Source organism: Mytilus galloprovincialis, chromosome 9 (assembly GCF_965363235.1).
Source record: "Mytilus galloprovincialis chromosome 9, xbMytGall1.hap1.1, whole genome shotgun sequence".
NCBI lineage: Eukaryota > Metazoa > Mollusca > Bivalvia > Mytilida > Mytilidae > Mytilus > Mytilus galloprovincialis.
Genome location: NC_134846.1, coordinates 26,060,625 through 26,085,896, shown reverse-complemented (window position 1 = coordinate 26,085,896; position 25,272 = coordinate 26,060,625). Strand labels below are relative to the sequence as shown.

At 33.5% G+C, this 25,272-nt stretch overlaps 1 protein-coding gene across 1 annotated transcript; it reads right to left on the bottom strand.

The window, feature by feature from the left end:
• Positions 1-1,993: 1,993 nt before the first annotated feature.
• LOC143044705 (uncharacterized) lies at positions 1,994-24,430 on the bottom strand. Its single transcript, XM_076216787.1, has 4 exons — positions 22,803-24,430; positions 21,316-21,404; positions 14,049-14,143; positions 1,994-2,331 (listed from the first exon to the last, which is right to left on the bottom strand). Exons 1-4 carry the CDS (start codon positions 24,338-24,340, stop codon positions 2,293-2,295), a joined length of 1,761 nt encoding a protein of 586 aa, XP_076072902.1. The 5' UTR covers positions 24,341-24,430; the 3' UTR covers positions 1,994-2,292.
• Positions 24,431-25,272: the final 842 nt, after the last annotated feature.

Here is a 25,272-nt window from a genome sequence, read left to right as displayed (position 1 = left end):
TCAACACTGAATTATTTCACGTGCAAAATACACGTTGTGACAGTAATAAAAACTGCATATTCAGAACAAATAAAATGCTCCTCAGGGTGCAGCTTGGTACGACCGCAGAGGTCGAACACTGAACAGTTTGGACAAGTACATGTATGGACACAACATTCAAGCTTGATACAGCTCTGAATTTGGATTGTGATTAAATGTTTGACACAACATAAGTTTCTGACACAGAATGAATGTGGTCTAAGAACTTGAAATTTTCAAATCGGACATTTACCTTTTATGGTCCAATATCCAAAATCAACATACATGGTTATATTCAGTTTTGACCTCAATGTGGACCAATTAAAATTTGAAAACGGGGCCAAAAGATCTAAATAAATGGTTCGATTCAGCATATTAAAGAACCCCATATATTCATTTTTTTTTTAAACCAAACAAAGTTAAATTTTGGACTCCGATTTGGACGAACTTGAAAACTGGACCCATTATCAAAACTCTAAATACATGTTTAGATTCAGCAAATGAAAAAAAAACCCAAGAATTCATTTGTTTTGTTAAAATCAAAATAAGTTTAATTTTGGACCTCAATCTTGACCGATTTAAAAACTGGGCCCAAAATCCAAAAACGTATTACACGGTTAAGTTAAATTTTGTAACCTTTAAACCTTAATGTAGACCATTTTGAAAACGGAACAAAAATTAAAATCTAACTTATTAGAGTTGGCATATCAAAGAACCCCAATAATTCAAATTTTGATGAAATCAAACAAAATAAAATTTGAACCCTTTGGACCTCAATGTGGACCAATTTAAAACGGGGCCAAAAACCCAAAAACTTAATACACGGTTAGATTCAGCATATCAAAGAACCCAATGTATTCAATTTTTGTTGAAATCAAACAAAGTTTAATTTTGGACCCCGATTTGAAACAACTTGAAAACTGGGCCTATAATCAAAAATCTTAATGCATGTTTAATTTCAGCTTATCAAAGAACCCCATGAGTTCAGTTGTTAATGAAATCATTTAAAGTTTAATTTTGGACCCTTTAGACCTTTTAAATGTAAACCAATTTGAAAACGGTATCAAAAATTAAAAATCTAAATACACTACTAGATTCGGAATATCAAAGAACCCCAATAATTTAATTTTCGATGAAATTAAACCAAGTTAAATTTTGGAACCTTTGGACCTCAATGTGGAATTAATTAAAAACTGGGCCCAAAATCCAAAAACTTCATACACGGTTAGATTCAGCATATCATACATGTAAAACCTTATCTATTTATTTTTTTGTTGAAATCAAACAAAGTTTAATTTTGGACCCCGATTTGGACCAACTTGAAAACTGGGCCCAAAATCGAAAATCTGAGTGCATGTTTAAATTCAGCATTTCAAAGAACCGCAAGAATTCAATTTTTATAAAAATCAAACTAAGTTTAATTCTGACGTCAATGACTGATGTGGACCAATTTAAAAAATGGGCCTTAAATCCAAAAACTTTTAAAATACACGGTTAGATTCATATCATAAAACCCCATCTATTTAATTTTTGTTGAAATCGAACAAAGTTCAATTTTGGACCCTCTGGACCTCAATGTGGACCAATGTAAAAACTGGGCCCAAAATCCAATAACTTTATACAAGGTTAGATTCGGCATATCATAAAACCCCATCTATTCAATTTTTGATGAAAACCTTGTGGTACAATTTCAGAAAGATCCATACACTTACACACAAGTTATTATCTGGAAACTAGAAAAATGCTTATTTGGACCCCTTTTAAGGTCCTTAATACCTAAACTGTTGGAACCATAACCTCCATAATCAATCCCAACCTTCCTTTTGTGGTTTCACTAAAGTTATTGTCCGGAAACTAAGTGTCTTCGGACGATGCGGACGACGCCGACGACGACGTGATACCAATATACGATCGCAAAATTATTTGCGGTCGTATAAAAAAGAGAGCGACAGACTCTATAAAAAACGCTGATGTATACAGACTAGGAAAATATAGTTTTATTAATAGATATCATATGTACAAATCAATGTTTCAAATGAATGTCTTAAAACGACAGTTGAATGAATTATAATGACAAAATAATGAATTGGTTATATTAACATTCCCACAATATCTCCAAAGAAACAAATAGCTGTAATCCAATGATGAAAGACATATTTATTTGGTTTTCTTCTGATTGCATTCACTCTGCAGATGTTGATGTTTCGTTGAAAAAACAAATGAAACGCTTATTTCTTTGTCCCCGATTAACTTTGTCCGTTGTTAATCACGTAATTAGGCGGCGTTCGGACATTTTATCTTCGTACAAGTTGCCTGAAAAAAGAAGATGTATAATCTTAAAATGTATATCTTTTCGGACTAACATCAACCATGTAATTATTTACTTTCTTTGTCTCGTTGATGTTTTCGACACATCTCTCTTTTTCGTCTTTTTAATATTAAGCTAGTTGATTTCCGTTCTCTAACTTTAAGTTGCCTCTATAAAATGTTATGAAACTTATAAACAATGCAAAGTTCCACAAAACACAGATAAAAATTAGTATGTTTGTGGCTTCACTTTAACAATTGTAGAGTTATGCCCCTTTTCATGTCGACCAATTGCTGAATTTTTCATTTCTGTTCTCCTACCTGAGTTTGCCTCAACCAAATGTTTTAAAACTTATACACAATGCTTATTATCACAAAATACTGATCAATCTTGAATTTTGGTGGTGTGACTTTAATTTTTCTAGAGTTATGTCTCTTTACAAATGGAACAAGTGCTGAAGTCTCTGGGTAAGTTAGCCTCAACCATTGAAATGTTATACAACTTATACGCAATGCTCATTACCACAGAATACAGATCAAGTTTGAATTTTTGGGATGTCACTTTTACTATTCTAGAGTTATTCCCCTTTACAAAAGGAATAAAATGCTTCGTCGAGCTCAGTCTGATACGACCACAGAGGTCGAACCATTAACAGTTGACCAGTGCAAGTTTGGACAAAGTATTCAAGCTTGATACTGTCTGAATTTGGAGTGTGATCAAATTTTTTGACATCGCATATGTTTTTGACACAAAATAAATGTGGTGAAAAACTGAAATATTTTAAATGGGTTAAAATATTTGTATTATATAAATTTTCAATTGAACATTTCTTGCTATTGTACAATGCTGTGATATTGTGCAATACTTCGCTATTGCGCAATACTGTGATATTGTATAATAGTGTGCTACTGCGTCATTATAATAATAATAATAATAATAATAATATTTTTATTCAAAGAGAGTAACTCATTTGGATTAAACCAATTTTCAATAAGGCTCTCTACATACAATGTTAACAATATGAATAAAACATAATTAATCTACTATTACACACATGTAAACAATAGACGTATATAAAGTAATATAACAACAACAACAACAAAAACACCTATGGTATACATTGTGGCTTAACTTATAAATTTAACACTTTTGAAAATAAAACGACTTGTAAGAGTTTTTGAATGCAGATATACTTTTTGATTTTTTAATTTTACTGGACAGTGAATTCCTAACTTTTGGACCACTAAAAGAAAAACTTGATTTGTATAATTCTGTATTGCAAAATACTTCCCTAACCTGGAACAGTGATGAAACGGTACAGCACATACACTGTACACTGTTGTGCGAAAGTTAATATAGATTCATTTTAGGTCAAAAGCTAATCAATAGACTATTAACTGATATTAATGTGATAAAAGTATGATGCAAGTAATATTTAAATTTCCACTTTGGTTTCCGGAAGAATGGTGTAAATATGTATTACATTTATTGTTGAGTTGCTGTCTCATTGAAATGTACTAAATCAGGTTGTATCATGACATTTTGGTAGACAATATTCAACGCATCGATATCAGATACTAATCGATACAAATATTTTCTTTTTCATTTAGAATTTATCATAGATATAGGAAGATGTGGTGTGAGTTCATTTTTCAGTTCTGAAAATCATAACACATTATTTTTCGTTGTTTTCTGTAACCAACACCGAATTAATAACATCGTAAAACGTCATATAAAAGTTTTGTGGGACCCCTTTGAGGATTCATATACTTAGTATTTTTTTGCTTAATGATATAATCAAGATTGTCCGAATGAATGCCGTTCAATTGTTTCAGATTAGGAGGCACGTTTGCTTTGTACATTAGTTCCGTTAAAAAGAGATTATATGCACAGAATAAGAAAAAAAAACAGTGCTTGAAGAATGCAGTAATAATGTAATAAGTTTTATATATAAAATAACCAACGAATTTACGAACTTTCAAGGAAATGATGTCCAAATTGTCCACCATCATCATAATACAAAGATCAAGTTATTTTCATTTATCAAACTTTTAAACAAATAACTACCGAGAAGAAAGGCCCATGTTTATATTATTCTGACAAGATATAAAAAACTAAACGAGTTGATGTTTTTAATAATAAAAAAAAATATTTGTGGACTTTAACGGTGCTTTTTTGTGGACTTTAGAGGAACTTGTTATTGTGGACTTTAACGGCGTTTTCTTGTGGACTTTAGCGGAGGTCATTTTGTGGACTTTAGCGGAAAGTTTGTGGACTTAAGCGGCGTTGTGGACTTTAGCGGAGATTTGTTGTGGACTTTAGCGCTGTTGTGGACTTTAGAGGAATTGTGGACTTTAACGGTGCCACAAGGAACAATAAAATTATCCGATGATGAAAGTCGAGTATTGTACGATCATTGTTTACTACTTGTAGGCACAATAAGATTGGATAAATATTTTGGTGCCAGTTGGTGTTTTGATTTATACATTAATAATGATTTGTGGTAAAATATTCTCTTAGTAACAGGAATAATTCCAGATTCCTTAAATAGTTCAATAGATGGTTTACGAATATCGTGTTCGTTTAAAATAATTATAGCTGCCCATTTTTGCAATTTTAGTAAACTGTCAACTAAAAACTTGTTACAGTTTCCCCATACTGAACAACAGTAATCCAAATGTGGAAGAATATACGCATTGTAAAGTAGAATTCGTGCATTGTGATTCAAGTATTTCTTGATTCTTTTTAATAAAGCTAATGAAGAATTAACTTTTTTGATTATATGATTAATTTGATCATACCAAGAAAGAGTTTTGTCAACAAAAATACCCATGTGTCATTACACATCACAGACAGTTTTTGTTTTGAACCTATACACATTGTCTTAGTTTTTGACACATTAACTAACATTTTGTTTTCATCAACCCATTGACAAATATTTTCTAATACAACATTGAGTGTCTGACTTATATACCTTTTGTCTTTTCCAATTACAGAAATAGTGCTATCATCAGCAAAAAGATCAAGATTATGATTAGGATTACACAAAGGCAAATCGTTAATGAATATTAAGAATAATATAGGACCTAAAACGGACCCTTGAGGTACACCTGCTTTTAATGTAAATACATCTGAAATAGTATTTGAAATTGATACGACTTGATGTCTATCAGCTAAATACGAAGTAAACCAATGAATTGAATTATAAGAACATTTATATTTTTGTAAGTTATTAGAGCTCAAAGTCTTGTTAATAGTACTTTTACCACAGGAGCGTACGACCCAAAACATATTCCTGATCACTCATTGATATGCTGGACATTTAATACTTTAGTTTATGATGACCAAATTATGGTTCGTCATGCTCAGTCGACCGATAACGAAACAACTGAACATGTGAAATTTGATACACGAAATGTGCCAAATGATTGGTTGTTGAAGTAGTATCTAAGTTAAACCAACTCATACTTGATCTTGAACATTCAGAAAACAATCAATTAGAAATAGACAATAAATACGACGAGCTTGTTAATATTATTCAAGATGAAATGAACTCCAAACTAGATAAGCGGAAGGTGTATTGCGCGGATGGTATCAGTAATTAGAGAAGGAAGATGAAGAAGCCTTGGTGGAATGACAACCTTACAGTACTATGGAATGAAGTGTGTGCAGCTGAACGTATTTGGCGTAAAAATCCTAGCCGTAACGAAAGGAAAAGTGCACGTCATGTATTTGTGAAGACACGTAAAACTTTTGACAAAAACTGCCAACAAGCGAAAAGACAATACTGGTATCGTAGCCAAGAAGAACTTTGTGCCGTCCAAAATGGTAACCCCCGGGAGTTCTGGAAGAAAATAGGAAGAATTGGTGTTGGGAATGAAAGACAGAAGAACATTCCAATGGAAGTGTTACATGATGACGATTCAATGTGTACTGATACTGATGTAGTTCTAAATAAATGGAAAATTTCTTTTGATAATTTATTGAATTGTAAAGATAAAGATAACTTGCCGAATGAAAGTATAACAAATAATATTTCAGATGATTTTTTAGATTGTGAAATTACTATTGATGAAGTTTTAAATGTATTGATTAAAGCAAAAAATGGCAAAGCGCCAGGTATTGATTTGATACCTATAGAATTATATAGAAATGATATACTTTTATATGTTTTACATAATTTATTTAATAAGTGTTTTAAATTTGGTAAAATCCCATCCATGTGGAGTAAAGGGATAATAACACCTATACCTAAGTGTTCTACAGCAGACATCAGGGATCCTTTGTCATATCGGGGCATTACATTGGCACCATGTAGTTATAAATTATTTTGTAGCATTTTAAATAATAGACTAGTATCTTGGTTAGAAACTAAAAATATTTTACACGATGAGCAAAACGGCTTTCGTGGTGGTAGAAGTACTATTGATCATTTGAGTACGCTAACATCGATTATTGAAACCAGAAAATTACGAAAACTATCTACGTTTGCAGTGTTTGTAGATTTTAAAAAGGCATATGACACGGTTAATAGAAATTTATTGTTTAACGATCTTAATGATCTTGGTATAAGTAAACATTTTTTGTGTGTTATTAAAGCTATTTATTCTCAAGTTGAATGTGCTATTAAATTAAATGGGCATATGACTGAATGGTTTAGTGTAAATTTAGGCCTAAAACAAGGCTGTGTTTTGTTAAAGCATTAGATATTGGTATTGATATTGATGGTGAAAAGTTGGCATTTTGTTATATGCAGACGACATTGTACTGATTGCAGAGAATGAAAGCGATTTGCAATTACTCTTAGATGTTTTAAATATATGGTGTAAAAATAAGTTATTAAATGTTAATCACGAGAAAACTAAAATTGTACATTTTAGAAATCCTTCTGTACAGCAGACAACAACATTGTTTTTATTTAATGATAAGCAGATATGTATTGTACAATGCTATCAATATCTGGGTTTACTATTAACTGAATTTTTAAATTATGATGTAATGGCTAAAGCTGTTGCCAAATCAGCGAACAGGGCATTAAGTTTGATTATTGTAAAGAGTAAGGCCCATGGAGGTTTCCAGTACAGTACATTTACTAAATTATTTGATAGCCTGGTCTGGCCAGTAATAAGTTATGGTGCAGCCATTTGGGGCACCAGAGATTTTTCATGTATAAATGCTGTCCAGAACAGAGCTATCAGGTCTTTTATGGGTGTGGGTAAATATACCCCAAACGATGCAATTCAAGGGGATATGGGCTGGAGACCTCCAAGTGTTAAGCAGTGGACTTGTGTTTTTCGACACTGGGCTAGGTGTAACATAATATGCACAGATAGATTAAATTATAGAATATTTAAATGGGGTTATAGAAATGCTCTTAATAAGAGAAGAAATTGGTGTTTTAGGATTATGTCTAAGTTTAAAGAATGTAATTTAGATTTGTATACTGATTTAAATAATGTACTGTGTAAACAAAATATTATGCAGATAGAAGAATTTTTACTTGATAAGTATATAGAAAACTGGCAAAATAGAATATTAACACAAGATGTTGGTAAAAAATTGCGGACTTATAAATTGTTTAAAGACAGTTATGGAAGTGAATTATATTTATCTAAAAAATTATCTTATAGATATAGAAGTGCTTTTGCTAAATTTAGATGCGGAGTAGCTCCGTTGAGAATTGAAACAGGGCGGTATGAAAATAAACATGTAGACGAAAGAGTATGTTTTATGTGTAATGATAACATAGAAGGCGAAAAACATGTAATACTATCATGTCCTTTATATGCAGATTTGCGCTTTTGTTTATATAGCGAAGCTATGAAATATAATGTAGATTTTAATGATTTGTCTGATGATGATAAATTTGTTTATTTATTTAAAAACATTAATTGTTATGATATGGTTGCTAAAACCTGCTTTGATATTTTAAGTAGAAGAAATACCTTTTTATATTCTTAAAATGAAATTATTTTAATAATCGTATGTATTTTAACTAGTTTTATATAGAAATTTTTGTATAGTCTCTCATAATTCTTAATAGAATGGTACTTGTAATTTATATTTGTGTATTGTCTGTTTTATAGTGTGTATATACTCTGTATGTACTGTATATTTATGTATTGCAAGTAGTGAGACTTTAATAAAATATTGAATCTGAATCTGAATCTGTAATTTTTGAAGGAGCAGTTTGTGATTTAGAAGATCAAAAGCTTTACACAGATCTAAAAATACTGCCCCTACTAAATTTCCTTCATCAACGGCTTTTAACCATTTATCTAACAAAGAAGTCATAGCAGTTTGACAGGAATGGTTTACACGAAAGCCTGATTGCATGACATACAATAAATTATATTTGTTTAGAAAATTCATCAAATGAGTTTTTACGTGTCGCTCAAGGATCTTAGATAGTAATGGTAAAATTGCAATAGTTCTATAGTTGAAAACATCATTTTTTGAACCTTTATTTTTAAAAACTGGTAGAACTTTAGCCAGTTTGAATAACGATGGGTATACTGATTTTCTGATGCTTATATTAAAAATGTGGCATAATGGAACTGAAATTAGGTGTGATGACATTTTTAAAAACTTTGCACTGATATTATCAAGACCTGTTGCTTTTTTCTCATCAAGTGTGATTAATTGATGGAGAACAAATTCATCAGTTATTTGTGGTATGGTAGAACAGACATTTTCTGGTACACGATATGAAATATAATTATCAAGTTTTCCAGAACAACTGGTGCTTGAGTTTGAATTAAGATTAACATTTTCAGTAATATTTGTAAAATAATTATTGAAAGTATCAGCAATGCTTTTAGGGTTTGTAATTGGTTTATTGCTACAGTCATTTAAGATTACATGGTCATGATGAGTTTCACTACCATTTACATTTTGCAAGTGTTTCCATAATTTACTGCTATTTCCTTTTTCTTGTTCTAATATTTCAGTATAAAAATTTTGTTTTGAATTTTCTATGAGGTATTTAACCTTGTTTCATGCCCTCCTTAATTTCATCATTTATCCACTGATTTTGATAAACATGTTTAACTCGCTTTTAAATGAGAGGAGCATGATGATTTAACACTTCAGTAAAAATATTTATAAAACTTAGTAGCGCTTCATCTCTAGTATACTGTCAAAGGGAAATGAGATAAATGGTGAATAAAATCAGTCTCGTTGAAATATTTTGTAGATCTATAAGTTATATAATCATGAATTTGCTTTTTCGTTTTGAACCCTCTTTTATGAGAAAAACATACTGGATAGTGATCACTGATTGAATATTTTGGAACTGCGATATAATTAATATTTTCTGGCAGATTACAATACACATTAAAGTAGATGAAGTTTTAGTTACTCTAGTAGGTTCTGTAAACATTTGCACATGCTGAAAATATTTTTGATGTGTGACCACTTAGCATGCTTTTTTCTTGACATTATATCAATATTAAAATCTCCCATAATAATAGTTTCCTTTTCTTCAGTGTCAACTTTTATCATCATGGTTTCAAACTTAGTAACCCAGTCAGCATTAATGTTAGGTGGTCTATATACATAACCTAGTAAAATAGGCTTTTGATGAATATTAATAACTTCTATCCACATTGACTCAATTTCTTGCATTATCAAATCGTCCCTTCTAAGCGTATTTATTTGTTTTGAAGTATAAAGTAAAAGCCCACCCCCAGATTTATCAATTCTGTCTTTTCTATGTAAATTGTACCCTAGAATATTGATCTCTTTATTTTTGACACTATTTGACAAAAATGTTTCACTCAAACATAAAATATGCGTGTTTGATTTTGATTCCGAAATTAAGTATTGTATTTCAGCAAATTTTGGTAAAACATGGTTTATATTTAAGTGACAAATGTTAAGGGATTTGTGTGGGAATATAAAAGGATTGATCTGGGTATACTTGGAGCATTCTGATTTTTGCTCAAGAAGAAAAATAGCAATACACACATATACAATGAGAATAACTATAGAATGATATAAAATACAATCGTGTGCTTGACTTGAGCAGAATTCAAAAGTTTCTTCTAATTCCAGACGTTTGGACGAAATGAATGTGGATGCTGATAATCTTGATTGGTTGTCTCTAATGGCGCATATCTCCTCCCTGTTATCCTCTCCGAATAAAAATTTTGTTCAAATTGTGAATTTGAATCGTACAATCTAAGCATTGTGTTAACACAAGAAATGATGTTAAGGCTTAGAACTTTAGCACAATACTGTGATATTGTGTAATATTGTGCTACTGCGCAATACTTTGCGATAGAAGATTTGTTGCTTTTGCGCAATACTGAGCCATTGAATTTCTTGTAATTGCGCAATACTCTGCAATTGGATATTTCTTGCTATTGCGCAATACTCTGCAATTGAAGATTTTTTGCTATTGCGCAATGATATGCACCATGAAAGTTAAACATCCTATGATAAAAGTTTTGCACATTATTTATGGAAACCGTATACATGTACTTCCGTCCAATTGTTCCTTCCTACGTTACTTGCGATAGCAAGCACTGCATTTTTAGGTGAAATAACTTAAAAGGGAAACATTATTAAATCGCTGTTCCTACAACCCCCATGATTTAAAACAGAATCTTCGAAATTTCCTCCGCAAAACAAAATAAAATGTTAACAAACACTAACCGCTATAAAAACTAATTCAGTATTATGTTTTCCTTTATGTTCTTATAGCTCTTGTTGATATGTATAGTAATATCTAGTATATTTGAGGATTGAAACAACAAAGCTATGTGAAAAAACTGATGTCCAACGTTACATTTTTAAACAACTGTTTTATCTCTTATGTATAGTGATCCTATTTCTTATTCTCTGATCTTCCAGAAACTTGACAGATGCAACGCAGTGTGTCAGTTCTCGGTCAAATTAAAGCCGTTCTTTTGTCGAATTTCGTTTGACTCGGTGGCTGCATATTAAGCTGGAATAAGAAAAATGTCCAATGACGTTTTTCGTTGACTTAACGGCTGAAAGGTAGTTTTATAAGTAGAAATAGCTAAAAATGTTTAAAAAATGTGCGATAACTATAACATCTACCGAAAAAACAAACATTTGCCTCATTGTTATAGAGTTCAAAAATTGTAGATTCTATAAAACCATCTCTACACAGTCGTTTTTCAAGCGGTAGCCATTTTGTCCAAGTTGATATTTCATTTGTCCAAGCAATAAATCCGGGTTTTTTACTTGATATTTCAATAAGTAATTTATAATTTACCAAAACAAAAGTTAGATACACTAAAAGTACATAAAGTCTAGATTCTTTTTTTATTAACGGCATGTTTGGGTCTTACAGGAATAAAATGCTACGAAACATTACAAAACGGTAGCCATTTTGTTCAAACGTCGAAAAATCCAAACAAACGCTTTTTTTTTCGACGTTACATGTGCAAAATTTGTTCCATCGTATATTCCTGATACTTAAAATGAATCGCGTTGTGAAATTTAAAAAAAAAAAATGCTGGTTGTCGAAAAAACCCACGGTGCATGTTGTGCATGAAACGGAGGTAACTGAAAGACTTATCGCAAACAGCGACAAAAACAGTTTCATTGAATTAATGGAATCCCGTATTATACGGACGATTAAGGAGAAGATTAGTACATTTAAAAAGCAAGCAACTTCAAATGACTGCATGGGAAAATAATTTTCAAGATCGGGTTATAGTAATTTTATTTAATCATGTTAATGGTTGTATTTCGACAAGTAATGTGTCAAGCAAATTTTTAATACAATTCAATTCAAATTAATCAAGGGTAAATATGTTTTTATTTTCTTGCAGAGTGTCGGATATATTTGTATTAGGGTTGAATCAAGATATGAAAAATTTACAATGACAGATGATATGCACCATACAATTTTAGCAACCTGCGATTAAAGTTTTGTTATAATTCATTTATTGAATACCGTATACTTCTGTACCATTTTTCCTTCCTTCAAGTTCATTACTTACGACAATACAACATTTTAAGGTGAATTAAGGGTAAAAATTATGTAATCGATTTCCACAACTTGAGGTAAATAAATTCATGGTAAATAGACATCACAAAATTAATAGAGACAGATTTAGAATCAAACAACTACATAAAAAAAGTAAATGTACGTCAAAAGTTTCAGAAAACTCTCTTTGACGTCGTGGTGGTGTAACGTCGTGTTGTAGGAACATCGTGCGAAACGTTAATACTGTGCAATGGAAGATTTCTTGCTATTGGGCAATACTATGAAATCAAAGATAATCATTTTTTGCTATTGCACAAAACTGTGCTATTGAACAATACTTAATACATTTATAATAATTTACACATCATGTTTGGTGTGTATCTCCTGCAATATCATTTTATATATAAATCAGAAATAATCTATGTAAAAATGGATAATTTTAAGGAAAAATACTACCAAAATAGGGGGAAAAAATACTCCCACCCCAATTATTTTAACCCCCTTGGAGTAATTACTCCCAAACTCAAAAACTTTATATGATATGCAAGCGCTGGCGTCATCTGTGTCCCATGGACATATTCACCATTTATGTCTTTTTTTTTAAATATTTTCCATTGTTTATTAATTTCTCTTTTTGTTACATTAAATTATTTTCTCCTACACCTTCGATACAAATAAAGATACGTATGATAAATTTCTGGTGTAGACTTGTTAGAGGAAATGAAACAAAATTTTCATCCTTATTATATAAATTGTTATACATGTTTACTACACAGATTATGGTTATGAATCTAAGTGGTTAAAGTTTATAAAGAATATTTTAGATGATTGTGGTATGTCAAATGTTTGACAAAACCAAACTGTTTTTTCGTCATTATGGATTTCAAAGTGTATTGAACAGAAACTTAAGGATCAATTTATACAATTTTGGTATTCAGAAATGTTCAAGTCTCCTAAGGCATTGTGCTATAGATTATTTAAAACTCATTTTTGTTTTGAAAAATACATCTCAGAGTTATCACCCTATTATATGTACATCCTTTGTAAATTTAGATGTGGTAGTCACAGATTACCAGTCGAGACCGGGAGATGGCGCAATTTGCCAAGAAGCGAAAGAGTGTGCTCTCTGTGTGACTCTATGGATATCGGTGATGAATACCACTATATAATGACATGTAGCTACTTTATCAATGAAAGAATAAATCTGCTTCTTCCTATTTGTCACGAAAATGTTAACATTTATAAGTTTGAACAGCTATTTGCTTCCAAAAATGTAATTGTATTAGAAAAACTATGTAAATTTATTTAAAACGTCTAAGAGAAGGTCGTTCCTCCAGGTTAGAACTTCTTAGTATCACTTTATATATCTATAATATGTAATTCACACATGCTATATAAATTTGTATATTGTTAATATGTATATGTTCTCTGTAACAATTGTTTTAAGAGAATAAAGTATTCATTCCTTTTTTTCCTTTTTCGTTTTTATGTTAACTTTTATTCCATGAATGGAAATCAGGTATTATAGACATATCGCTCTGGTAAGGGAACGACAATTTAACTTCAAGGTAGAGGGTTATTGTTTTTTCCTTTAAAAAAATCTGATAGTTTGATAAAAAAAAATATTGTAGCCAAACAGATGACAAAAAATTGCCTGAGTACAGCGGTGTCTACCCGTAAAGGTCGTCATTAGTCCAAAGGGTCATATCTTTTAACAAGAATTTCAAGGAAAATATGGAATAAATTGAATTGACTCACCACGCCATCATCTCTTTCACAAGCACAGTGATTGCCACACCTGTCAACTGGTATCACAAAATTTTTACGTATGAACCAGTCGTTATACATACATCCTGTAAAATATATATATGATGTTCAAACGCATTAAAATAGTTTTTGTAGTATAAGCATTTGCCTTAAATAAAAATTGACTCGTGATAACTTTTGAACTAAGTCCTGTAAAATGAGTCAAAGTATATGGATACGTTGTTGAACTAATGTATAATCCTAAAGTTTATTAATTTTACTTACTAATTGGTTATATATGTACTCCAAGAAAGCATGACTTTCTATGACAAACACAAATTACCTTTTAACAGTTAACACAGCTATGAAATGACAATAAATAAAATGAACTTTTGATATGTCTCCTAGTGATTCCTTAAAGGGTAACCAAAAAGGGTTCTTTTATACGTGTGTCACACTTTTAAAATAAAGAATCAGATTTAACGCCCCTATTTCGACAGGTCCCAGCTTAGTAATAATACGTATGAGTGTATGGACAGCTTTTAAACAACAAACTTAAAAATCAAGACAGCAAAAGCAGATTTAAAATCCTACAAGTTTAAACTTTCTAAAAAACTGAGGACTGCTTTGCTCTATTCTCAGTGTGCATGTGGTTGCTGATTTAGTATTAGAAATGTGGTATTTTTAGATATTGATTGATATTAATTAGATTTACTTTAAGAGTGTGCGTTGTACACTCATGCTTTTAAGAAAAGTAAAACATTTACAAATACTAGTAGACACGAATCTGGAGGTGTGCCTAGATTGGCAGAAGTTATGAAATACAGATAATGCATGTTTAGTGTTCTGGAACTCATTCATCATTTATTCTTCATGTGATCATCATTTTATAATATTTATGTTTAATTGCGTACATCGCTTTATTTACTCCAGTTTTAGGAGTTTTATACAGGACAGTGTAGGAATCCGTGTTACTTTCCCCTCTCTTCTCAGTGACGAAACTTCTCAGCAGGCCGTGTGCACAACTGCAAAGAACATTCAGCGGACACGTTGTCCAAAGGAACAATTCGTGGCTAACCACAGCGTGAGTTACCTTTAAAACATTACAAATTATGTATTTACATCAGCGATGAACTGTTTTAATATATTTTCCTATGTTATTAGGAAATTATGAACATTTTACCGTTCAAACTGTTCGTATCTGCGATAAAACGACAGAATCCGACGTGTGCAAGAATATTTATCTATTTGTCATTATAAAGAACATTAACACCTTTATACATCTACGAACTGTTTTATATCCGTATTTTAATGGGCTTTAATTATCATTGAACACATTGTAAAATTGTATTTTATTTGTATTTTCAGTTTTTCACCATTTGGATTGGTAGTGAAATAAAAGTCAGCTCCTGATTGTTTTATCTTTACTTAAACCCAGTCGTCTTGGTTACACTCACAGGTCAGGCCAGTACAGTGAAAAAGCTACAACTTGCCTGTTGTTTTTCTTGGATAACGTACGCCACTCCACGACAGTCAACAGACCAACAACGTAGTTTCAAGGAGAACGTTTCGTGCTAGTAAATTGACAACAACTTGTCTACACATCTATCTCCTGATCAGGAAATACAACGGAACATCGTTCGTAGCTGTTACATCGACACTACACAACACAGCTTGTGCGTCCTAGGCAGCAAACCAACAACGTTGAACAAACATTGCCAATTTACATCATGGATCCCAGTCACGCGGAACAGCAAGAAGAGGTTCAGCCCCCTGAGGGAAATGTCCCAGATCTAGAACTACTACAAAATCCGTCTAACACAACACCTTCAGATGAAAATGTCGAGACTAGGCGAGTGTGTGACCTCACAGAAAAAGGTAAAGGAGTTTACACAGAAAAACGTTACAAGTTCTGTGAGGAACTAGAGGCCCTTTGGTCAGATATAACAACCCAGTTATTGGAAATCACCACACCTTCCAATGAACTTCAGCAAGTCTTAACAATTCAGGACAATCTTGTAAAAAGGACAAGAACTTTTTACAGTCAAAAAGACATAGACGCATGTAACCTCACATTGGATCTTCGTCTGTCCAAAGTGAAACTGGCCATGGAATCTCTACACGAGCATCGCCTTGCCCTCACTCAGGCTAAATCAACTAAAACAAGGACCTCAGGCTCTAAGGGTAAGAAAAGCTCGCACAGCGATAGCTCTAACGTTTCAAACATGTCAAGTCTGGCACGGAGGAAGCGCGCCAAAGCAGAGGCCGCTAAATCATAAATAGCCTTTGTTGGACAACATTCCCTTATCTTACAACAAGAAGCAATGTTAGAGGAACAAATCAAACAAGAGTCTGCAAGTGTAAGCCGAGAAAAATCCGAGCTGAAGGTCAAGTTAAACCTTCTAGAAGCACACAAAGAAGCTGCAGCCGCAGAAGCCGAGGCTCGTATCCTGGAATACGATGACAGCCAAGCGTTTAGCGATCTCCCTGACGAAAAGGAAGACCCGCTCCAGCGTGTGCAAGATTTCGTCAATAAACTTCCTGTATCAACTGCTGTAAAGGAAGTAGCAGGACCTCAAAAGAAAAAACAAATTCCTGTTAAGATTGAGCTGAGTCATGAAGCACCAGCGTTCGTGCCATCCGTGGCACTGAACTTACTGTCACAGACATCTGCTGTCTTGCCTTCCGATACTAAGTCACCGGAAGTTACCTTAATCCCAGATCTGGGATTAGTAACCGGCTTACAAAAACTAGACCTTTCAGATGAGATCCCTGCTGAACACCAAAAACAGGGTGTTAAAGAAGCGATCCCTGTCTTACGCACAAAACAAGACGTTATAGAAGAGATCCCTGCTTCAAACCAAAAACAAGGGGTAATAGAAGAGACCCCTGTTGCATACCAGCAACAAATTAATCCTACGTCGGAGATAACTAGATTTCTTCTTCGCAAAGACCTATTATTCTCCAGGCTAACAAATTTTAATGACCAGGCAGAATCCTTCCATACATGGAAATCTAGCTTCAAAAACGTCATAGACGAATTACAAGTTTCTGACTCGGAACAAATAGACTTACTAATTAAGTGGCTAGGGCCAGAGTCTGGTAAACATGCCATAAGTATTAGGGCATCAAATGCCAACAACCCTACTAGAGGCCTACAGAGGTTATGGCAAAGATTGGATGAGCGATATGGTGCTCCAGAAATGTTGGAAGCCTCTCTCAGGAGTAAACTTGACAAATTCCCAACCTTGACGAATAAGGACAACGCACGTCTCTATGAACTGTCTGACATTCTATCAGAAATAGAATACCATAAGGAAAATCCCAAGCTGGGATGTCTGCTAGCTTATTTTGATTCACCGACCGGAATAAACCCTGTCATGGAAAAACTACCCTATGGACTTCAAGAAAAGTGGATTACAAGGGAGTCTAGATAAAATACTTACCACGGCGTTGCCTTTCCTCCTTTTACAGAGTTATCTGCATTCATCAGTGAAATCAGAAGAATTAAAAACGATCCTGGATTCATTTTTGGGTCGGGAGTCACACCAAGTACAAAAAGTGCTGCGCCAAGGTTCACACCTCAGCCTGGAACGAAAATCAACGTTCACAAGACAGCAATCGAACAACGATCTGGAGAGACTGCACATCAACAAAATCTGTGCATAATACACAATACCGAACATTCGCTAAATGAATGTCGTGGGTTTAGAGCTAAAACTATAGAGGAACGCAAGGAACTGTTGAGGCAAAACAATCTTTGCTACAAATGCTGTGATTCGACTATGCACAGAAGTCGTGATTGCAACGCGAGTATCAGTTGCAATGAATGCGGAAGTAAACACACCACCGCATTACACACAAATCGAGTGTACCAACCCAAAGGTGTACCGCCTTCACCGCCTAGATCAGTCGACGGCGGGGAGCAACTTGAGTTAGCTGAAACCAAGCTAACCTCTGTTAGTTCAACTTGCACATATATCTACAAAGACTGCAACAGTAGTAAATCTTGTGCCAAGATACTTCCTGTGAATGTCTTTCACAAAGATAATCAGGACAAAGTAATTCGCATGTATGCAATTATTGACGACCAAAGCAACCGGTCTCTCGTGGCTCCTGAATTCCTCAGCCTATTCAACGTACAGGCAGAAACAAAAGACTATTTGTTATCCACATGCCCCGGCAGCAAGGTTACTTCCGGTAAACGAGTAAACGGCTTTGTCGTGAAGTCTGTACCAGACAATACTAGATTCAATCTGCCTAAACTGATTGAATGCGATAACATTCCCAATAATCGGAACGAACTTGCTACACCTGAGGATATATTGCAATATCAACACTTGCAAGAACTACAAAAAGATATTCTCCCGATTGATGGAAAATGCAAAATCCTATTGCTCATTGGAAGAGACCTTATAGAGGCACATCATGTCCTTGATCAACGTCTAGGACCACCAAAGGCTACATTTGCGCAAAAGTTAAACCAGGGTTGGATTATCGTTGGAGAAATACGCTCCGATAAGCAACATGTTCACCTTGAACTCACTACAAGGGAAACAAATCCAACTTGCAGTGTTGTGAAACCACATACAAAGAAATTACCTGAGTGTAATAAAACCAACACCCAGTCAAATGAAATTCAAACTGATTCATTCAAACATTATCCCCGTTTACATGGGCAACCGAAAACGAAATCAGCGACTTCTATTGTCAGATTTGCAGAAGCCGAAAAGTTCACTTCGGAAACAACGCCGACAAAGAAAAGTACATCCGAAAACATTCAATTCCCAAGGAAAGCTTCAATTCGCCTTTGGATACGCAAGGACAAGAGGAAAGCATAATAGACAATTCCAACTTAAGTCACAGAGAAAAGGAACATGGTACCGGATGGTCTACTGTACGCCGTAAACGTAAAGGAAAGCATCCGTCTCTCAAGACGTCCTCGTTAGATCGCATTTCCGTGTCGAAAGGAGATTCTTCCATCAGAACCACAGCCATGGAGTTGGATCTTAGATCGCCGCGATCTCGTCGGAAACACCGCCTTATCTAGGATAGAAGCTGTGAAATACCCAACCTCCCGATGGACTACTTCTAAGTGAATATTTGTACTGTTGTTATAAATTTAACAGTTTTAAATTATTTGTTTTCGATAATGGAATAGTGATGTCAGATAGACCTCAGACGGGGAGTGTTCTAGAACTCATTCATCATTTATTCTTCATGTGATCATCATTTTATAATATTTATGTTTAATTGCGTACATCGCTTTATTTGCTCCAGTTTTGGGAGTTTTATACAGGACAGTGTAGGAATCCGTGTTACTTTCCCCTCTCTTCCCAGTGACGAAACTTCTCAGCAGGCCGTGTGCACAACTGCAAAGAACATTCAGCGGACACGTTGTCCAAAGGAACAATTCGTGACTAACCACAGCGTGAGTTACCTTTAAAACATTACAAATTATGTATTTACATCAGCGATGAACTGTTTTAATATATTTTCCTATGTTATAAAGAAATTATGATCATTTTACCGTTCAAACTGTTCGTATCTGCGATAAAACAACTTTATTCCAGACAGAATCCGACGTGTGCAAGAATATTTATCTATTTGTCATTAAAAAGAACATTAACACCTTTATACATCTACGAACTGTTTTATATCCGTATTTTAATGGACTTTAATTATCATTGAACACATTGTAAAATTGTATTTTATTTGTATTTTCAGTTTTTCACCATTTGGATTGGTAGTGAAATAAAAGTCAGCTCCTGATTGTTTTATCCTTACTTAAACCCAGTCGTCTTGGTTACACTCACTGGTCAGGCCAGTACATTTAGCAAAACAATGGTGCAAATTAACAAAGCAAATAAACACGTATTAATAATTGATATGTCAATATTGAATTTCAGAATGCAATATATGTGTAATAAAACGACATGAAATAATGACAGTTGATCGGAAATGTTATACACATAGTTAATTTTCCGGCATTTGATGTCTTATCCTAAGAATAGAAAAGTCTGTAATTCTTTATCCGATTTAAGCCAATAGCTGTTGCTGTATCTCAGCCGCATCATAAAGCAACCAATCAGAATCTGTTTGTGACGAGTAATTATTTCAAGATGGCGTGTATGTCGACTGAAACTAAAAGCTCCGCACCGTGATGCGAGGAAAAAATTTGAAAGATTATCAGACGCGTATTAGTTAGATGAAAAAGGCTCTGTTTTACGGAACATCAGTCTACTTTAAAATCTTTTTTTTTTCAATTGTTAATTATAATTTACTATTTAATATCGACGGCAACAAATTGGTAATAACTTGAAATAAGGTCAAAAGTACATTTTAAGAACTACGAACGAATATAGTCAGTTCATTTAGACCAGTTAGTTTGATTTATATGTTTCGTCAAACTCCTACAAAGATGGGAGTATGAACTGTCAGGTCAAATGTTATGGCCGGTTGCGACAATTAAACTGTCAGTTAAAGATTCTGATGACCATATTTATTAAGTATATTTAGCTACCATGGTCATTAACTTCGCAAATTCCTATAGGTTAATGGCTTCTATCTTCTAACAATGTTGTAATTTGATCACGGAGAAGAAAGAAAAGAAAAGTCATAAGAGAAACACCTTTTTTCGCGTGAAGGGATTTTTCTTTGGTCCAGTTATTATTTGCCTAGTTTTTACGTGGGAACGATGTCAAACAAGCCAGTGATTAAAACTAGTAAACATTTTTCAAAATTTTCGATTTAAACTCCTAACTTTGAAGATTTGTAAGTAAAACATAATGTTATTAATGCGTAAGAAGTTAATTTCAGTATAAAACAGGATGATAGCAAACCGTGATATAAGTATTCAGTTTGTTGGTTTGCCTTAACCGGAAGAAAGAGTTATAGTTTTTATCAACAGCTCTTTTAGAATGTTTTCATCATTCAGTCTTTGGGGAGAGATATAAGGCGTTTTTCCTGGGTACGAAAGTGGACTCCACGGAATGACACAAAATTTACGAAACGTAATCGATGAAATTGTTTACACCAAATTAATTTTATTACACATTGTTAATTTACATGCATATTCCTCTTGTGTCGTATTTTATACGTTCTCAAATTAAGATTTGTCAGACAATTTTTTTCAATTAGTATTGCCTAATGACAGAGTATTATACTGTCGATTCTTTAAGTTTAAATGTATAATATATAAATTCACTTTCATTATCTCTTTGAAATAGGATTTGATATTTGTTTAGATATGTTTAGCAATTAAATGATCTATTATTACCTGCTAAACATTTACACTGTAATAGAGGAATCCATTTTGGACATCTGTATTTCTCATCATAGACACAAGCCTGTCCTTTGCCACATTTACTGAAAAAAAGAAAAAAAATATTCAGTTAAGAGCAATTTTGCTTTAATTTTATTAGCTATATTAAAACATCGTATCATTGATTAACTGATTAATTGATAGCGACTTAACATCTAGACAAATATAGCCCTTGCATGTTCAAGGCGAATGTTATGAAATATGATTATACCCTGCTTATGACTCCGACTCGGCTATTCCTCGTTTTTTTTCCTCATTCCTTTATGTCAATAAAAATATACTTGGTGGGGAAGCAGCAAAGCTTTTTTAAGATTTGTTGTTAGACGTAGCCAAAGATCGAACCCATAGTATGTTTCTTTTAGACGAGCTCTTCACCGGAATACTACCGAGGCGAGCATGCCACCATCGATGCAAGCATGCGAGCACAAATCTACTGAGACAAAAATGACGTAACAAGTGCAAAGATGCAATTTCATCTCGTGTGTCATTGCGCGAAATAAATTTCTATATTTCAGTAACGGATAGTAACCGTTCATGCGATGCACATTGTCACTTCGAGGCAATGTAGGTATGTATGTGAACATTTGTAGTCATAATTACTTACGGCCGAAAGGAAAATTTGACATTTGTCTTAAAGGAAAGTTATTCATACATGCAAGTAAGAGGTTGAGCTAGCTATAAAACCAGGTCTAATTCACCATTTTCTACATAAGGAAATACCTGTACCAAGTCACGAATGTGACAGTTGTTATCCATGCATTTGTTTGATGTGTTTGAGCTTTTGATTTTGCCATTTGATTAGGGACTTTCCGTTTTGAATTCCTCAGAGTTCGGTATGTTTGTGATTTTACTTTTTGTGCACTTTTATTTTATTTCTTTTCAATTTAAAAAATCGTTTGCTTTTTTTACCATTTCATATGAATTATTTCGGAAGTCCTTTTTAAAGTTACCACATCATTACACTTTTCTTAAAATGCATGTATTAAGATGAATTTACCAAAATGTAAGTATTTTTATACTTCTAATTCACCAGACACGGAACAAAATTCATTAGGTACATTGTAACAACATTCGTAGTGAACTTAGGTTTCAACGGTATTGGTTCACAGCTGTCTGTTGTATTTGTTGCAACATCGACAAAAACACAACAGTAATTATGATTATTTATAAAGCATTTGAAGTATATATAGTGATATATACCACTTTTTATCAAAAGCGGCTCTTGATTCTATGTCACTGAATTGTAATGTAATAAAGTAAAGTTAAGCAATCTAAGAAACATAATTAAATATAGTACACATCACTATAATTGTTTGATGTATGGTTAGTTAATTAGTGTACACTTTCGGATAATTTTAAGTGTAATTTAATTTTCTTTTCTATTTTTTTAATCTTAATTCTCTGAAAAAGTTTAGTTAGTTTCTAAGTTCTGAGCACCTTACCTATGTTGACAACTATATTCGGCAACTGTGGTCGTTGAAGGTGGAGCCATTGTTGTAAATCGAGTAGACAAAGTTAAACCTGGAGCTAGTGTATTGATAATATCGGGAATTGATGTCGGTTGAGGCTGACCCGGAAAAATGTCTGTAAAACCTTGTTGGCCAAAATCTCTGAAAATTGTGTTAGCTCTTTGAGGAAGAGTATTTAATAAAACATCTGTTAAAAATAATCCAACAGTAGGGTCCATAGGATGTGTCAATGTAACGTTTAAATCATTCGCTTGTAGAATGGCACGCGTATTTGAGCTTCGAATATCATTATCATTAGCAAATTCAGACCTTGGAACATTGTTAAATTGATTGCCGATAAATTGTGGAGGAGGTGGATCAAACCGACTCAACTGTGAGTTTTGTCCAGGAAACCCGACATTAGGTCCTCTAAATTGATTGTTGATATTTCCTGTAACCTGTCCTTGATTTTGAAACTGATTCTGTTGTGGAAATATACTGTTTTGAGATGGTAGCTGAAAATTTTGATTGACTTGAAATTGTCCTTGTTGATTCTGCACACCGGGATTAGATACATCCTGAACCGCATTATTAGTAGTTGGATCTATCAAATTAAAACGCTCGTCAAAAGTATTTGATCCACTTATAGAATTTACTGCATTTACAACTCCGTCTTGTGTGTTTGGTGTTCCTGTTGGAAGTGCTCTCTGAAATTGTTGGTTTCCTTGAATTTGTTGAAACTGGTTTCCTTGATTTTGCTGAAACTGGTTTCCTTGATTTTGCTGAAAAGTATTACCTTGTAACACCGGATTTCCTTGCATTTGAAACTGGTTTGCAGACATGGGTAGATTTCCTTGAATGTTTCCCATAGGTAATCGCTGGCCTATATTGACTTGGTTGCTAGGTATAGCTGTTGGTAAGGGATTTCCAGGAATTCCTGATATGATAGCATTCACTAATCGACCTGACGGGGAATTAGGCGGTCCAAGAAATGGATTTGTATTTGGAATTGGAGCCATAAGAGTTGCAACAGGAAGCTGTATACCAGGAAACGGATTCCCGAATCCACCCCCTGTCTGAACAAATCGTACCTCTTGATTTTGGTTATTAAATAATCCACCTGGTTGGGTAATAAATGCTTGTTGTCCACCTCCTTGTAGATTAGGTAGGAAACCCTGCTGTCCACCTCTTTGCAGGTTAGGCAAAAATACTTGTTGCCCAAAATTTTGTCTCTGCCCTCCTTGTTCATTTTGCTGTCCTCCTTCTTGAAGTATTATTCTGTTTCCATCTCTAACTGTTGTTTCTAATAACTGCACTCCTGCAGAACCGTCAGGAGGACTTAACGTGAAAGATCCCGTTTGTTCTAAATCTATAGTTTGGTCCACTGGTCGAGGAAAATTTTGAGGGACGAAAATGTTTCCCCCTCCAAATGGCGAAGGCGGCTGTGCTCCAAATCCTAACCTTTGACCTAGCGCTCCAAATAATTTCGAAAAACATAGAACACAAAGAAATATCAATTTAACGGATCTCATTTTAAAGATTTTTGATTCCAAACAATCGAAATGAATACGGAGATCTGAAAAGTGTGTATTGTATCAGAACGGTCGTACGCTCTACTGACCATTTCTATTAAAGGTATGGAACGACAAACAAGATGTTTACGATGACAGGGTGTCAGATATGACAACTTTTATTGCTTCATTAATAGTTATCATGTCTATACAACTCGAATACATAAACAAGAGGTGGGAAGAAAACGCTTAATTAAAATAAAGTCGTATTTCATTTTTAACATCAATAGAAGTTGTTTTAATAGCCTAATCAAGTGAGACAATGTTTTGATTGGCTTTATTTTGATAAATTATAACCGTAATATAGGATACAAAGAAGGTGATAGATCATATAAATGCGAATATTTTTATGTCGTTATATCTAATAGTAATAATTTTAAAAGACGAAGAATTAATATTATTTGGAAAATTATGTATATTTAAAAACCACCCGTTAGAATACTCTAGTTCAGGGAAATAATGCGCATGTGCAAGATCGGTCGTGATTTTGCGTTATCGACTAATTAGATACGAGATTTTATGAACTGGGGGCATTATCAGTTTATTGATTTATCAGATCGGCATCGTTATTACTGTAGTCAGATTAATGAATATTTTATTTCCAAGAAGCATATACATGCTATGGCGAACGAAAATATATACAATTAGAATGAAATTCAAAACAGTGTAGCTGTGTTCATTGATTGACACATTAAAATCATCCATTGACTGGGACAATTTACAGTTTGTCTGTAACGACCACGTACCTACGATAGACATTTTAAAAACTGTGGGGTCACCAAAGGTTTCTTAACGCCTTTAATTATAAAATAATTCGAAGAATTAATCAGGAATAACCTTTGTGTTTTGATTTATATAATTGATATAAATCAAAATATCGTGTTATTTCTGAT